Source organism: Amaranthus tricolor, chromosome 6, assembly GCF_026212465.1.
Source record: "Amaranthus tricolor cultivar Red isolate AtriRed21 chromosome 6, ASM2621246v1, whole genome shotgun sequence".
Taxonomy (NCBI): Eukaryota; Viridiplantae; Streptophyta; class Magnoliopsida; order Caryophyllales; family Amaranthaceae; genus Amaranthus; species Amaranthus tricolor.
In genome coordinates, this window is record NC_080052.1 from 29,007,707 (window position 1) to 29,023,370 (window position 15,664).

The window sequence follows — 15,664 nt, forward strand, 5'->3', positions numbered from 1 at the left end:
AGTAATAAAATTTCGAATAATAAAAATATTAGAATTACTTTTGGGTTTGCTAAATAATAAGAATGTACATACTAATTAGCGGGAAAATAAAATAAAAAATAAGTCAATTAAAAATATGGATGGATAAGATGCATAGAGAAAATGAATTCATAATATAATTGAGATTAGAGACAAAACAATAGGACTGTGACTAAATCTATAATACACCCATTAACTATTATTAAGATAAAACACTATTAACATTGTTATTTTAAAATTTATAAGTATGTCATTTTATCATTTTTTTTTGATTTTAAAATAAGATGAATAACCTGTAAAGAAAATACATCAAAGGCAGAAAATGATTTTAATACAAGTAATAAAAATCAAACTTATATCATAATAGAGAACGAAAATTTTTTAACTACTAGATGAATTTATAATTCTCAATATTATCAATTTTTTATTAATTAATAAATAAATAAATTATCATCCCATCAGGCGGCGTAAATTGTGGGTGTTAATTAGGACTTTTAGGATAAGTTTTTAATTAGTTATGATGGAAAATTAGTTATGATGGAAGTTACAGAAATGTGTATGGTGAGGTGGATGCGTGGGCACACATTGATAGATCGAATTAAGAACCAAGAGTTTAGGGACAAACTAGGGATAGCCCCAGTTTCTGGAAAAATGCGCAAAAATAGATTGAGGTGGTTTGGACATGTACAGAGAAAAACTTTCGTCGCCCCTGTAAGGAGGGTAAAAAGCATTATAGTAGAGGGTAAGAGGAGTCGAGAAAGATCCAGGAGAACATGGGATGAGCAAATAAAAGTTGACTTACATGAGTTAAACCTCTCTAAGGGCCTGATTAGGGATAGAGATAGTTGGAGGCGTCATATCCATGTTGTAGTCTACTGATGTCCTTTTATATTATCTTTTGGTGTTCTTGCCATCTTACTTCTCTCATTTCTTTATTAGTTTTTGTTTACTTTTATTTTGTAGTTGGTTCCACTTATTTATTTTATCTATATGCATTCGTTTTATCTTTTCCGTGTAGCTACGTCTCCTTATCTTTTCGAGCCGGGGGACTCTTTTGGCCGTACTCTCTCCTTTATGGATATGAATTGCTGTTGTCCTTCTCTCTCCAAACTCTGTCCATAATTTTTCTATGAGCGAAATACATTAAATAGGATGATGATGATAATTAAAGCAAAACTTTTAGGATCATACATTCTACATTTTGAAAATTCAACCAATAGATCACAATGTTTTAAATTGAGAAAGAGACTTCAATAATCAAATAAATTATTGTACTACGAATTTGCACTATTTAGTCTACTTAGGAGGACATTTTTATTATCACCTCACGTCATCATCGTCATCATCGTCTGCTTCAGTATATCTCGCACATAGAAAAAAACTATGGACAGGGTCTGGGGAGGGAAGGACGGCGGCAACTCATACCCGTAGAGGAGAGCGCGTCCAAAGGTGTCCCCCGGCTCGAGAAAGATACGGAGATGTAGGTACAAGGGCAAGAAAACCTATAAAAGAAAAAAAATAGACCCACCTACAAAATAAAAGGGGACAACAAAACTTATAAAAACTAATAAACTAATAAAGAAACAAGAGGAGCAGGATTGTAAGAACCTACGAGGAAATCAATAATCTAAAACATAGATATGACGCCTCCAACTATTCCTATTCCTGATAAGGCCCTCGGAGAGGTTTAGCTCCCGCAAGTCAAGTTTTATCTGCTTATCCCAAATTCTCCTGGGTCTTCCTCGATTCCTCTTACTCTTTGCTATAATGCTTTCTACTCTCCTCACAGGGGCAGTGAGAGTCTTTCTATGCACATGACCAAACCATCTTAATCTATTTTCGCGCATTTTTCCAGAAATAAAGGCGACTCCTAATTTGTCTCTAAACTCTTGATTCCTAATTCGATCCATCAATGTGTAGAGTCTTTCTCTACACGTAACAAAACCATCTTGATATATTATCACCTTACATGGTAGCAATAAATTATAGTAGTGACATTTCGAATTGTAAAATTATTAGGATTATTTTTAATTTTCTTTCCTTCATACTTATTAGTTTTGTATTTATTAAAAAGCGGGAGAAAAAAAAATAAGTCAGTGAATGATATGCGGATAAATCGCATAAAGAAAATGAATTCGTAATATAATTGAGATTAGAGACAAATGGATAGGCCTATGACAAAATCTATAATATATTAACTATGATTAATGTAAAAAACTTTTGACATCATCATCTTCAAATTTATAAATTATCTTACTATGAAAAATTTTCCTTCAATAGATAATGTCATTATTATTATTATTGTATATCTTAATTATTTATACAATTAGTGATTTAAATGAGTTTTATTGACTTTTCAAAATATACTTGCATTTGATGTATTAGGCAGCGAAGAATTTTCCACAGTTTTATATTGCACAATAATTAAGAAATGACGAGATCATTTAAATCATGTGTTGATATTAAGGAGGGTTCAAATATATAGATGAAAATAAAAGAAAGTTGTAGAGATATTTCTGCAAAAGAACATTATAGCATAGTAAATGTCACACATTGAACAGAAAAGTGTTATATTATCTTAGGAAATTTTCCAATAAAACAAGCATAAAGTGTGATGTATATAATTTTGAATTAATCAATCTTATTTTAATTTTAAAATTAACAATTAATATTAAATATTTTTTACATTTATCTCAAAAAAAATTATTATCACCATATACATCTTGCACGATTAGTAATGTAGTAAAAAACTAAAGAAAGAACAAAGTAATTAATGTGAAATGAAATAATTTAGCTTTATTTTACAAAAATACCCATATTGCTCTATAAAAGGATGGGTTTTCTTACAACCAAAAGGCAAGAAAAGAATTAAGATGGGTTTTCTAATGAAAGCTTTTTTGTGTCTTAGCCTTTTACTTTTTTGTTCTTACATTCAGGCATCGGCCAGAGACTTCGTTGGTAGTCGTGGGAGTCCAGGTTACTCATTTATTTATTATCTTTTAATTTTGAGATATATGATCGATACATATTCCTTATATATTTATACTTAAACTATTAATATTAGTTTCAGTTTATTTTTCCAAATATTTTTTTTTGGTAAAAAAAATTAATTGCTGGATGAAGCTATATTTTAATACCCACAAATAATAATGGATCAATATGAAAGTTGTCAAATATTTAGCACTCTTTTTGTTTTAATTTGTTTGTACACTTTATTTAAAAAGCTCTCATAATCATAGTTATAGTATCTCTTCCCTCCGTTTCTTAAAGAAGTTTACATTTCTCATTTTGGATGTTCTATTTGTTGTTTTTATAAGGAATTTTTCTATTTATATAACAAATTTTGAACAAAAATAACGTGGGTCATCCTCATTTTAATATTTTAATAATGTTTATGGTTTTCATATATCGTTCACTAACTTCATTTTAATATTTTTCTAATTGTTATGGTCCCTACATCTATTGCATTAACTTTTAAACAATATTTTTTTTTTTATAGTTGTGATCCCCATATTTTTTCCACTAAATTTTTTTAATATTCTTTTATTTTTTATTTTTTTTGGTCCACGCATTTCCTCTATCAAATTAATTATTTAATAAAATGATATCTCTATTATCTAAAAGTAAATATTTTTCTTAATTTTCGAAAACAATCCTTATGAAAACTTTATTAAGAAACGGAGATAGCATAACAATTGACTAAAACGGAGTAATTGATATTAAAATAAATATTAACTTGCAAAACGAGACGATACACTCGTCATAGATTATTAAGTAATGGTGATTAATTATTGTTTTGTTGTACTGCAGTTCCAATTCCTAAGCGCTGTATACGTAGTAGTCGTTTTGATGATTGTATTATTCCAACTAACCCTAAGCACTGTGTTGTTTATCATCGTTGTTCTCGAGTTGAACCCCCTGGTGTCGGAAAACAAGTTATGGATAATAAGCCAGCCAAGAAGAGCGTGATTGAACCCCAAGGTCGTGGTGGCTACAATGGCGGACAACCTTAATTAGAGATTAGGGAATAGTCCCTCGTTTCACTCATTTTGCTACATTTCATCTTATTGAAACTTTTACTTTAGTAAAAATTGTAGTAAAATGAAGAAATAGTATGTTTTATGTGAAACTCGAACTTATGGCCGTTTGTCGCAAAAATTATTAGCTTGTGTTTGTAGTGTAAAATAAGTTTAAGTTGATAATTGTATATCTAATATGTTGGAGTAATCTCAATTTTTAAATAAACAATATTTTAATATTTTAGTGTATTTTATTTATTTATTTTGTTTTAGATTATAGTAGAGGGCAAGACGAGTCGGGAAAGACCCAGGAGAACTTGGGATGAGCAGATAAAACTTGACTTGCGGGAGCTAAACCTCTCTGAGGGCCTAATTAGGGATAGGGGTAGTTAGAGATGTTATATTCAAGTTTTAGATTATTGATGTCCTCGCAGATTCTTGCCATCCTGCTCCTCTCGTTTCTTTATTAGTTTATTAGTTTTTATTATTTTTTAGTCTCCTTTTATTTTATAGGGGGGGTCTACTTTTTTTTCTTTTATAGGTATTTTTTTCCTTGTATCTATGTCTCCGTATCTTTATCGAGTCGGGGGACTCCTTTGGCCGCGCTCTCCTCTATGGGTATGAGTTGCCACCGTCTTTTCCTCCCAAGACCCTGTCTATAGTTTTTTTTCTATGTGCGGGATATACTGGGTTGGATGATGATGATGATTTGGTTTTCATCTTATACAATTTTTTTAGAATATTTTTGTTGTTCATCATGGTATAATATGTTAAAATGTTTTAAGGGCAAACAAAATTTGGGAATAACAGCTTTAAAGTTTAGCACTTTTGCGAATTGCAGTCTTAATGTTTATTTTTTGCGAATTACAACCACCAATGTATCAATGTTTACAGGTTCAGGCAAAAAATACAGAACTAAGACCACTTAAACTAAAAATCCGACCATCAAAATGGTCGGAATTCTGTGTTTTGCACTGAACCTGCAAACTTTGATATTTTAGTAGCTGTAATTCGCAAAAAAAAAAAAAACATTAAGATTGTAATTCGCAAAAATGCTAAACTTTAAGACTGTAATTCGCAAATTATTTTAAATTTAATATGCTCACCATGCAAGGCGTGGGATTTATTTAATTTGTTGGCCTTAATATCAAACAAAATCGGCTAAATGGTGTTAGCTAGCTCAGATTTCTCATTTCTTAATTAGAAAATGAGCCCAACACTATTTTTAATTTCATGAAGAAACGTAAGAGAGTCTTGCTATATATGTGTCACAAAGTCATTGGATTATATTTGTTTTGTCTTTTGGTCTAAATTTGTACACTTGCTTATATAATTCACACAAAAAAATACTCTTCGCCAAAAATCTGAAAATTTGTTACTCAATTTATTGGGAGTTACAATAACAAAATAAATTATTTTGTTTTGAGTTTGTTTGAATGATATAGAGGGAGGAGAAATGACAAAAGAAATGAGATTTTTTTTATTCATTATAAATCTTCCTCCAAATATTTTTAAGTAGTCATTAAAAGTTTTTAAAACCATAAAGTGACAAATCACCCCACCCGGCCTTCTGATGCAAAATAATAATGCATAAAAAATCTCATAATTATATTTTTATATCTTTAAGTTATGCTTAACTAAAAATAATAAAATTTTGATATTATGAAAATATTCGATATAACGAGTTAAACAAGATTTCACATGACTATATTTTTTCTAACACATTAGCCGCAATACATAAAATAAACATGAAAGACGAATAATTTCAATAACTCTTATGTAACTACTATTTCAAAACGGAAGAGCAAAATAGAAGCACAGGTTCCACTAAAAAATATTTGTTGAAGTTTCACATGAATAACAACCTACTCATGATTTTTATTTATTTATTTTTCCACTATATATCAATAGGACTTAATTTACAATAGCCGCCAAGGAACAATTGGACCATATGACTATGAAGGAATCAAGGAACAATTGGGTGCCTCACAAATCACATCAATCACTTTGAAGTTTCGTAAAAAATCTTAGAATTAAATAAAATACAATTGTTTGGATAGGAAAAAATATTAATTAATAAAGGAAGTTAGTAAAAAAATATAGGAATACAACTAATAAAAAATATTTTATAAAGTTAGTGGAAAACATATTAAGACTTTAAGAAATATAAAAATGTAAAAATAAAGTTAGGGAAAGATATATGAGGATCTTGCTCATCTGGCTCAGCCAAATTATTTTGTGTTGCCGTTTGTGGCTTTTTTGAGATATCTCGATATTTCCTTTGCACATGAAGAGTGAGGAGAGGAAATTCTTCCTAAAAGGTGGACCTCTTTTTCACACTGATGCAACTGATAAGGAGAGCCTTGGTTATCTGGGTTTTCCTACCCTACTGTAATTATTTGTTTAGTGTTAATAGAAAATCGTTTGACATCGTATTTAAATGATCTGATTTCATGACATCGTATTAGAAGTTAACGTGATAAAAAGTTACTAGTTCGAATCTCAATCACATCTCATTTAAAAGTGAAATATGTAGCGGCTAATATAAGGAGGTCATGTGTTAAAGATTAAAGATTAAATATAAATACTAGTACTATTAACGGCCCGTTTGGTATATGTAGTACATAGTGGTAATCGGAATGAAAAATTAGTGTAATTTTGGTTGAAAAATCTTTTGGCTACCTTAATGTTCATGCTTGTCCAATTATAATCATCTTATATTCTTTATAAAATTTATTTCAATGCATTACTATTGAGAGATCTGATATTAGATGGTAATGAAAAAAAAAAACTTTTTTATGATCAAAGTTTCATTACCATGGGAATGACATGAAACCTTTGATGAAATTTTTCATTATAAGTCATTTACATTACCATCATTTAGTCTCACTAACTAAACTGGCCGTAAATACTACTACCTTCTATTCAACTTAAGTGTCTTATTTGATTTTTACTCTTAAGTTTTATTTTGTTTTTAATCTATAAGCTAGTAGTATAATATAATGATGCTAGGTTTTGTCTGGGTCATCTCAGTAAATAGATTATTAATTATCAATTTTTTAATATTTTTTATTATACACAATTAAGAATATTAAAAATAGTACATTATCAAATGTGTCTAATTAAATGGAACACTCAGATGGAATAGGAGAAAGTATAATAATTTATCTAAAGGACTTTAATTCTTTTTAAAATATTTTTATGACAGTCTCGCGTTTATCAAATTTTTCGTCTCGATTGCAAGGTTAATAAACACTATAATACTCCTAATATCTTTGTAGAATATTAAGAATATGAATTAAGATGTTCAGTAGAAAAAATAGTAAAAAAATGAAACAGTATAAAATAAAACAAATATGAGAAATTTTATGTGGTAATTGAATTATCGGACTTTTTACGCGGTAGATAAACATTTTTTTCATGCACGTGGTAACCTTAAACTTCCGACTTTTCCATATGGTAGACAAAAGAGAAGTGTTTTTGTTAACTTTACGCTATTTTTTCCGAACATAGTGACTTTTTTTTTTCAAAAACTAGTTGTCGCGATCGTCCTATTTGGCCCCATATTTCGTAATCCAGTTGAAATGAATACTTAATCTAACAAAAAATTTAATATTTTGTCTATCTCATGAAAAAGTTGAAAATTCAAATGTTACCATGTGAATTTATCACGTGGAAAAAACTCAAAAACACAACATATAATTTTCTGAAAAATATATTGGAAACGAAATACTTTGCATGTATTTCAATGATTTTGGTACATTACATAGATTTTAAGTTTTATATAATAAGTTTTTGTTGGTTGTTAAAAAACATTTAATTAATTGATCATGAAAAAAATTCATAAGAAAAAAATGTGTACTTGTGCCCCTAGCAGCTTCATGAGGGGTACATTAGAAGGTTGCCTCTCCATATCAAGGCTACCCATTAGGATTGTGCAAGAGAGACCAAGCTTGGCGCATACAGCCGCAGTTGCGACTCCATTTTGGCCCGAACCTGTGGCTGTGACTATGCTTGTACGACCCATATGTTTAGCAAGCATGGCTTGTGCAAGAGCATTGTTGATCTTGTGAGCATCTCCATGATTCAGATCCTCCCTCTTTATGTAAATTTGCGGCCCTTCCCCATTTTTGTTCTTATAATGATTTGTTAGCCTTTCAGCATAGTATAAGGGTGTTTCCCTCCCTACATAGTCCCTCAAAGCTGTTTCCAACTCTTCCTGCCATAAGACAATAATAAAAGTGTTAATATAGAAAGAGTATATAACATATCTGATGTGTTTCCGTTGAAAATTTAAGTTGATGTTATCTCCAACCAACGATTCTTATCGTGGTTTTGAAAATGTTGTTAACTATGGTTTTAGCAACATTTATGAACATGACAGGCCAAGGGCTTTGATTGATGCTTATGGCCATGACGATGGGCAAAGGCCTTTGAATGAGAAACCTCTGGGTATGAATGGCCTGAATGTGAATGGTGTATTTAGTAAAATTCCTGAAACCTCATGGCAGAACACTGAAGAAGAAGAAGAATTTAACTGGGAAGATATGAACCCTACATTAGCTGATGGGAAGACCAGGAATGCAACTCTGCCGCCCAGAGTTGTTGGAGCTATGCCTGATATTAGTTCTCTCAGCTCCAGGCATGTTGATCCCATTTTCAGAAGGAATGGGGCAGCGTCTAATCAGATATCTGGGCTAGGGGATTCTTTAAAAGCAGTTGAAGATGTATGATCCCCCAACCTGCTTGTTATATACCCTCTTTAATGTCCAATTGTTATTAGTTTGTGATTGTGGAGTGCATGTTCCTCAATGATGGAAAATCATCAATGTCTTTAATTGCTATTATCTTCTTTACAGAGAGTGATTTTAAAAATAAAAATAAAATACAAGTTTTTAAATAACCCTTCCCTTTTCACCATGTCTATTATGTTTGTTCTGCACTTTAGAGTCTCACTCAGCATTAGTGCCGTTGTGCTCATTGTTATGCGGCCTATCTTTACAGCATGTTTTTGCCTTGGTTTTTCATGTTACTCTTAAGATTTAGTGTGTTGATCCTAGTGCACTAAGGAGACAGAGAGTGACCTTTTGTAGATTATACTTACTTTTCATGATTAGTTTACTATGAATAGTAGTTCAAAATTATTTTTCTTTTTACTTGCAGGGTAAATTATCTCGTGTTCCAAGAAATGAGATGAATCATTCTCAGGGAGCTTGGAAGTTGCATGCTAATCTTTCTGTACCTGCAGCTGTTACTGGCAGAGAAAATATAAATGCAAATGGAGGGTCTTCATCTTTGTTTGATGAAAAACCTCATTCAGCTAATCAATTTTCTGCAGTCCCAATGCAGCTTAGTGAGGTCTCTAATGTTATGTCTAGAGTTGCTTCGTCAGGTTTTAACTCCCTTGAAGTAAGAGCTCCTTCGCCTGTTGTGTCAACAGTTCCAACTGTCTCGTGGTCCTCTACCACGAGTTCACCTAATACTTTGCCTTCAACTATCCCTATTCCTGGTAAGGCCCTCGGAGAGGTTTAACTCTCGCAAGTCAAGTTTTATTTGCTCATCCCAAGTTCTCCTGGGTCTACCTTGACTCCTCTTACTCTCTGCTATAACAGAACAAGCTAATTAATGTCAAATCAAATAATTTTGCACGATTAGTAATGTAGTAAAAAACTAAAGAAAGAACAAAGTAATTAATGTGAAATGAAATAATTTAGCTTTATTTTACAAAAATACCCATATTGCTCTATAAAAGGATGGGTTTTCTTACAACCAAAAGGCAAGAAAAGAATTAAGATGGGTTTTCTAATGAAAGCTTTTTTGTGTCTTAGCCTTTTACTTTTTTGTTCTTACATTTAGGCATCGGCTAGAGACATTTCCAAACAAGTTGGTGATCGTGGTAAATTATTATCTTTTAATTTTCTTCGACATATTATTAGTACATATATTTATACTTAATTATTCATTTTCAGATATATGATCGATAGATATTCCTTATATATTTATACTTAAACTATTAATTATTGTTTTGTTGTACTGCAGTTCCAATTGGCCGTAAGCGCTGTACTGTTTATAATCGTTGTCGATTTCCCCCTGGTGTCGGAAAACAAGTTATGGATAATAAGCCAGCCAAGAAAAGCGAGATTGGGTGGCTACAATTGCGGACAACCTTAATTAGAAATTAGGGAATAGTCCCTCGTTTCACTCATTTTGCTATATTTTATCTTATTAAAACTTTTACTTCAGTGAAAATTGTAGTAAAATGAAGTAATAGTATGTTTTATGTGAAACTTGAACTTATGACTGTTTGTCGCAAAAATTATTAGCTTGTGTTTGTAGTGTAAGATAAGTTTAAGTTGATAATTGCATATCTAATATGTTGGAGTAATCTCAATTTTTAAATAAACAATATTCAAATATTTTAGTGTATTTTATTTAATTATTTGGTTTTAGATTATAGCAGAGGGTAAGAGGAGTCGAAGAAGACTCAGCAGAACTTGGGATGAGCAGATAAAACTTAACTTGCGGGAGCTAAATATCTCTGAGGCCTGACTAGCATAGGGATAGGGGTAGTTAGAGACGTTATATCCAGGTTTTAGATTATTGAGGTCCTCGCAGATTCTTGCCATCCTGCTGGGATGAGCAGATAAAACTTAACTTGCGGGAGCTAAATATCTCTGAGGCCTGACTAGCATAGGGATAGGGGTAGTTAGAGACGTTATATCCAGGTTTTAGATTATTGAGGTCCTCGCAGATTCTTGCCATCCTGCTCCTCTTGTTTCTTTATTAGTTTATTAGTTTTTATAAGTTTTTTTGTCCCCTTTTATTTTATAGGTGTGTCTATTTTTTTTTTCTTTTATAGGTTTTCTTTTCATTGTACCTATGTCTCTATATCTTTCTTGAGTCGCGGGATTCCTTTGGCCGCGCTCTCCTCTATGGGTATGAGTTATCGCCGTCCTTCCCTCCCCAGACTCTGTTCATAGTTTTTTTTATATGTGCGGGATATACTGGGTTGGATGATAATGATGATTTAGTTTTCATCTTATACAATTTTTTTAGAATATTTTTGTTGTTCATCATTGTATAATATGTTAAAATGTTTAAGGGTAAACAAAATTTGCGAACTACAGCTTTAAAGTTTAGCACTTCTGCGAATTGCAGCCTTAATGTTTATTTTTTGCGAATTGCAGCCTTAATGTTTATTTTTTGCGAATCACAACCACTAATGTATGAAAGTTTACAGGTTCAGGTAAAAAATACAGAACTCCAACTATCAAAATGGTCGGAATTCTGTGTTTTGGGCTGAATCTGCAAATTTTGATATTTTAGTAGCTGTAATTCCCAAAAAAAACATTAAGATTGTAATTCGCAAAAATGCTAAACTTTAAGACTGTAATTCGCAGATTATTCTTAAATTTAATATGCTCACCATGCAAGGCGTGGGATTTATTTAATTTGTTGGCCTTAATAGCATACAAAATTGGTTAAACAGATTTCTCATTTCTTAATTAGAAAATGAGCCCAACACTATTTTTAATTTCATGAAGAAACACGTAAGAGAGTCTTGCTATGTGTCACAAAGTCATTGGATTATATTTGTTTTGTCTTTTGGTCTAAATTTGTACACTTGCTTATATAATTCACACAAAAAAATACTCTTCACAATTACTTTTTGTGTAGGTTGCATATTAACCTATCCAATGTCCAATAATTTAAAGTAAATTTCTTATTTAAAACTTTTTTTTTATCTCAAAAAAAAAAAACATTACTCAATTTTATTCACTATTATTGTCCTAATTTATTTTTGATTACTCATTGATTATTCTAAATTTGTGTTTTATTTTTAATTTATAAGCTAAATTTTATTAATATCAACATATTATAGTTTTTACTCACGAATATTTTGAGATCTTTATAATTGAAATAGTGTATTGACAATGTTTTAAAATCTAATGAGATAATAATAGTAAATAAAAGGAAATATAATACTCGATATACAATCATCGACTTTAAAAGTCTTTTTGTAAACAAAAGTATACTTAAAATTTGAAAGAAATATCCTTTTCAATAATAATAATGTCATTATTTGACGTTTTTATTTTTTAATTATGACTATAATATTATTCAATTTGATTGATTTTTTACTTTTTAAATCACATCATTTAATTAATTTATTAAAAACTCATACATTTCTTTTCAATTATTTATAAAATCGTTATTTATTCAATGAATATAGAATATTTTGAGATGGTTAAAATATAAAACTGTAAATTTTTAATTTTTGTTATATATAAATATGTTAGAAAAATTAAGAAAATCGTGCATTGCACGCATATTATCAATGCTGATCTAAATAGATATAAGTTATAACTTAAAATTAATGGAATAAATTAAAAAAATTAGATAAATTTCGTGGGGCAGATGAAGAGAATTTTTTGGGTTTTCTATGAGACATTAAAGTTCTTGTAAAAGTAACAATCATAGAAATTGCGGAGAAATTTAAAATTTGTTATACTTTCCATGTTGAATATACTCCATCCATTCGTATTAAAAATTGTTGAATATACACCACACCTTATATCCCTTTACACCCATTCCATATCCCACAAAATACATTTTCTAGCCCTAGGTTCTAACTTACCAACATTTACATGAATATAAGCTGGACAACCAAAGATTCTAAGACTAAAATAGTTTACCGGAGTGTTGTACCATACTTCTTGTGGCGACTTGAACTTCAAGGTGATATGAGGTGAACGGTTGATCAAATAACATGCCGTAGCCACCGCTTCGGCCCAAAATTGTTTCCCCAAATTTGCTTGTTTTAACATGCACCTAGCCCTCTCCAATATTAATAAAATTTACATTAAGACGAATCAAACAAGATCCTATTTTATTATATTTTTATTTATAGATTAAAAACAAAATACAAATTAAGAATAATTGATAAATAGAGATCAAAAACCAAATGGGACAATAATAGTGAATAAAAGGGAGTATAATGAAGCGCAACTAGAAAAACATATTTATCTCAGTTAAAAAGTAAGTATCACTTTTAAGAAAGATTCAACACGATTATTCTCGCTCTACGCCTCTACTATGTAATAAAAATAAACACAACTAAATCACTCATATTCTTATATACAACATGTTTCCCAAAACCCTGATCATGTATCTTATGAGGGGATACATGTTTCCCAAAACACAACTAAATACGCTGGGTATGATGATGATGTATCAATTCTATTGGAATGTTTATGAGTGCAGAGAGAGTTGTTTAGAGTGGTCTGGTGAAATAGTTTTGGAAGCAGCCATAGATGTAAAAAAGCGCAGCTGATCGAATTGCTGAACAGTGGCAGCATCCTTGTCACCTCGTCCGCTGCAGTTAACAACCACTTTGGTTCCATTTGGTAGAGTTGGGCACAGTTTTTCTAGGTATCCAAGTGCATGTGATGCTTCAAGTGCTGGAAATATGCCTTCTAATTTGCACAAATTCTTGTATGCTGCATGCATTCCAAAAATTAATTATTTTGTACATTATTTTGTTATTATCTCTACCATAACTATAAAAATATATTTCTATTTTGGTTTGCTTGTTTAAAGTTATAATATTGTCATTCATGATAACGTGTCCATCGTATATTATTACTTTTATCTATATATTTTTTATTTGTTTCTAATTACTTTTAGTATATATAAACAATTTTAGAATTCATGTCACTTTCTTAATTTTTGTGTCAATGGCTATTGTTTCAATTTCATAGAGCCTGAGTGAATACTCCCTTGGAAAAGTCAAAGTTATTTTCATTAATATAATAGCCATCAAAATTTAATAAGGCTAATTTAAAAAATTTATGCAGTGTTTGCAAATTAGTTGTTGCATAATTCAATTTACTTATCATCTTTGATCCATTTTTATAGTTGACTATAAATATAAATATTCGGTAAAATAATTATTGATTGATTTTATTTAATTTTAGCAAGCTAAGCTAATAATTAAAAAAACTAAGCAAAAAAATGCTTAAAGTTTAATAAAAAAAGTCGGCACTTTAACTGCTTAATAGTTATTAATTTATTAATTCTTTAGTTATTTAATCAATTAAAAGTTTAGATAAAAGTCAAAAGTTAATTAATAAATCAATAAAAAATTAATTTTTAAAGTTGAAAGTTTAATCAAAAAAGGCTAAGGTTTTTGATCGGGTGCTAAATTTGTGGTGATAAGGGGATCAATAAGGAAATGACCTGTCCTATTCCTTGCGAGTTAATTACACAAATTAAAGCTTACCAAGCAGGGCTTCTTCATCTGTGACTGCGTGAAACTCTGCGCGTCCGTTGTCCTTCAAGAAGCTCAGCTCTGGTCCCACTCCTGGACATTCTAACCTGCGATTCATGCCCTTCACTATCTTAGTTTCTCCTCGTTATAACTTATAGTATTTTATTAATACTACGCTTAATAAGTTTAATTGTTGAAGCTCTAATATATTATAATTTATTTGGCCTCTGATATCATATTAACAAAATTAATTAAAAATAATCAAGTTAATGGTTAAACCCTATAATAAATTATATACTTATTGGTCTAGTTCTACATATTATTGTTGTTAGAGTAAATAACATAAGTTTTTAAATGATCTGATTTCATGACATCGTTTTAGTAGTTAGCGTGATAAAAGGTCATTAGTTCGAATCTCAATCACATCTCATTTAAAAGTGAAATATGTAGCGGCAAATATAAGGAGGTCATGTGTTGCGCTCACATTTCTCGCCCAAAGGAATCTCATTTAAGGAGACGTGTTATAGTATATAACATATACTGAGACGTCAACTATCAGTTTAAGCTTTTAAGTGAGTTGGTTTCTTGACAATTCTAAATCATTTAATTATATAATACTTACCCAACTCCAATTGAGTAAGGACCAATAATTTGACCTTCATCATCTTGCAACAAATAGCTCATAGTCCCACGATAAACACCAACATCACCTTTACTTAAAGTAGCTGATAGCCAACCACTTTCCAATCCATATCCAGCTGCTTCAATCCCAATCAATCTAACATCTTCATCATCAATAAATTCATGGAATAAACCCATTGCATTGGACCCACCTCCTACACATGCAACCAGAACATCCGGTTTCCCACCCCATCTATCCATTGCTTGTTTCCTTACTTCCTTGCCTATCACTGACTGGAACTCTCGGACCATCGTCGGTAGTGGATGGGGCCCCACTACTGAAGCTGGCAAGTGATAGCTGCTTTCAAAGTTTGCTACCCATTCTCTAACTGCTTTCAAATTTTTACATAATATAGTTTTTTTTACAACATGGAGTATAAATTAGGTAGTTTTTTATAATTTACTCTTTACTTTATTTTATATTTAATATTTAATGGTACAATATTACCAGTCATGGAGTTGTGAAGATTACATTTCATTTGGGACATTATAATGTATTATATCCTTTAATTGTTTAATTGAATCCTCTGAATTTTTTAGTATTTTTTTCTTATAGCTTTGGGGTTAACTTGATCTATATTTCAGTAGAAGGTAAGAGTTGATTATTTGGATTATTGAGTTGATTTCGTTATCAACAGGATTTTAATCACTTAAACTAAAATTTTAGCTAGTAAAA

General features: G+C 30.6%; 4 protein-coding genes across 6 annotated transcripts; 3 read left to right on the plus strand and 1 right to left on the minus strand.

The window, feature by feature from the left end:
* The first annotated feature begins 555 nt into the window (after positions 1–555).
* On the plus strand, positions 556–897 carry LOC130815757 (uncharacterized). Its single transcript, XM_057682239.1, has one exon. It carries the CDS (start codon positions 556–558, stop codon positions 895–897), a length of 342 nt encoding a protein of 113 aa, XP_057538222.1.
* A 1,937-nt stretch (positions 898–2,834) lies between these two features.
* LOC130814634 (uncharacterized) lies at positions 2,835–4,276 on the plus strand. The gene is made up of 2 exons (XM_057680761.1): positions 2,835–2,994; positions 3,829–4,276. Exons 1-2 carry the CDS (start codon positions 2,892–2,894, stop codon positions 4,029–4,031), a joined length of 306 nt encoding a protein of 101 aa, XP_057536744.1. The 5' UTR covers positions 2,835–2,891; the 3' UTR covers positions 4,032–4,276.
* Positions 4,277–7,780: 3,504 nt separating this feature from the next.
* LOC130814635 (uncharacterized) lies at positions 7,781–10,471 on the plus strand. 3 transcript variants are annotated; one of them, XM_057680763.1, is made up of 4 exons: positions 7,782–8,764; positions 9,201–9,546; positions 9,894–9,933; positions 10,077–10,217. In XM_057680763.1, the coding sequence occupies exons 1-3, from the start codon at positions 8,339–8,341 to the stop codon at positions 9,902–9,904; spliced, it is 783 nt and encodes a 260-aa protein (XP_057536746.1). In that variant the 5' UTR covers positions 7,782–8,338; the 3' UTR covers positions 9,905–9,933; positions 10,077–10,217. The 3 variants fall into 3 exon arrangements, 2 of the variants coding, with proteins under 2 accessions (XP_057536745.1, XP_057536746.1); XR_009042467.1 differs by having other exon boundaries at positions 7,781–8,764; positions 9,201–9,933; XM_057680762.1 differs by lacking the exon at positions 9,894–9,933 and having other exon boundaries at positions 7,781–8,764; positions 10,077–10,471.
* A 2,101-nt stretch (positions 10,472–12,572) lies between these two features.
* LOC130815758 (tryptophan synthase beta chain 2, chloroplastic-like) lies at positions 12,573–15,366 on the minus strand (the record flags this gene model as incomplete). Its single annotated transcript, XM_057682240.1, has 3 exons — positions 12,573–13,537; positions 14,320–14,414; positions 14,930–15,366. Coding segments are annotated over 3 exons (780 nt in total), but the record flags the coding sequence as incomplete, so codon positions are not given.
* Between the last annotated feature and the right edge of the window lie 298 nt (positions 15,367–15,664).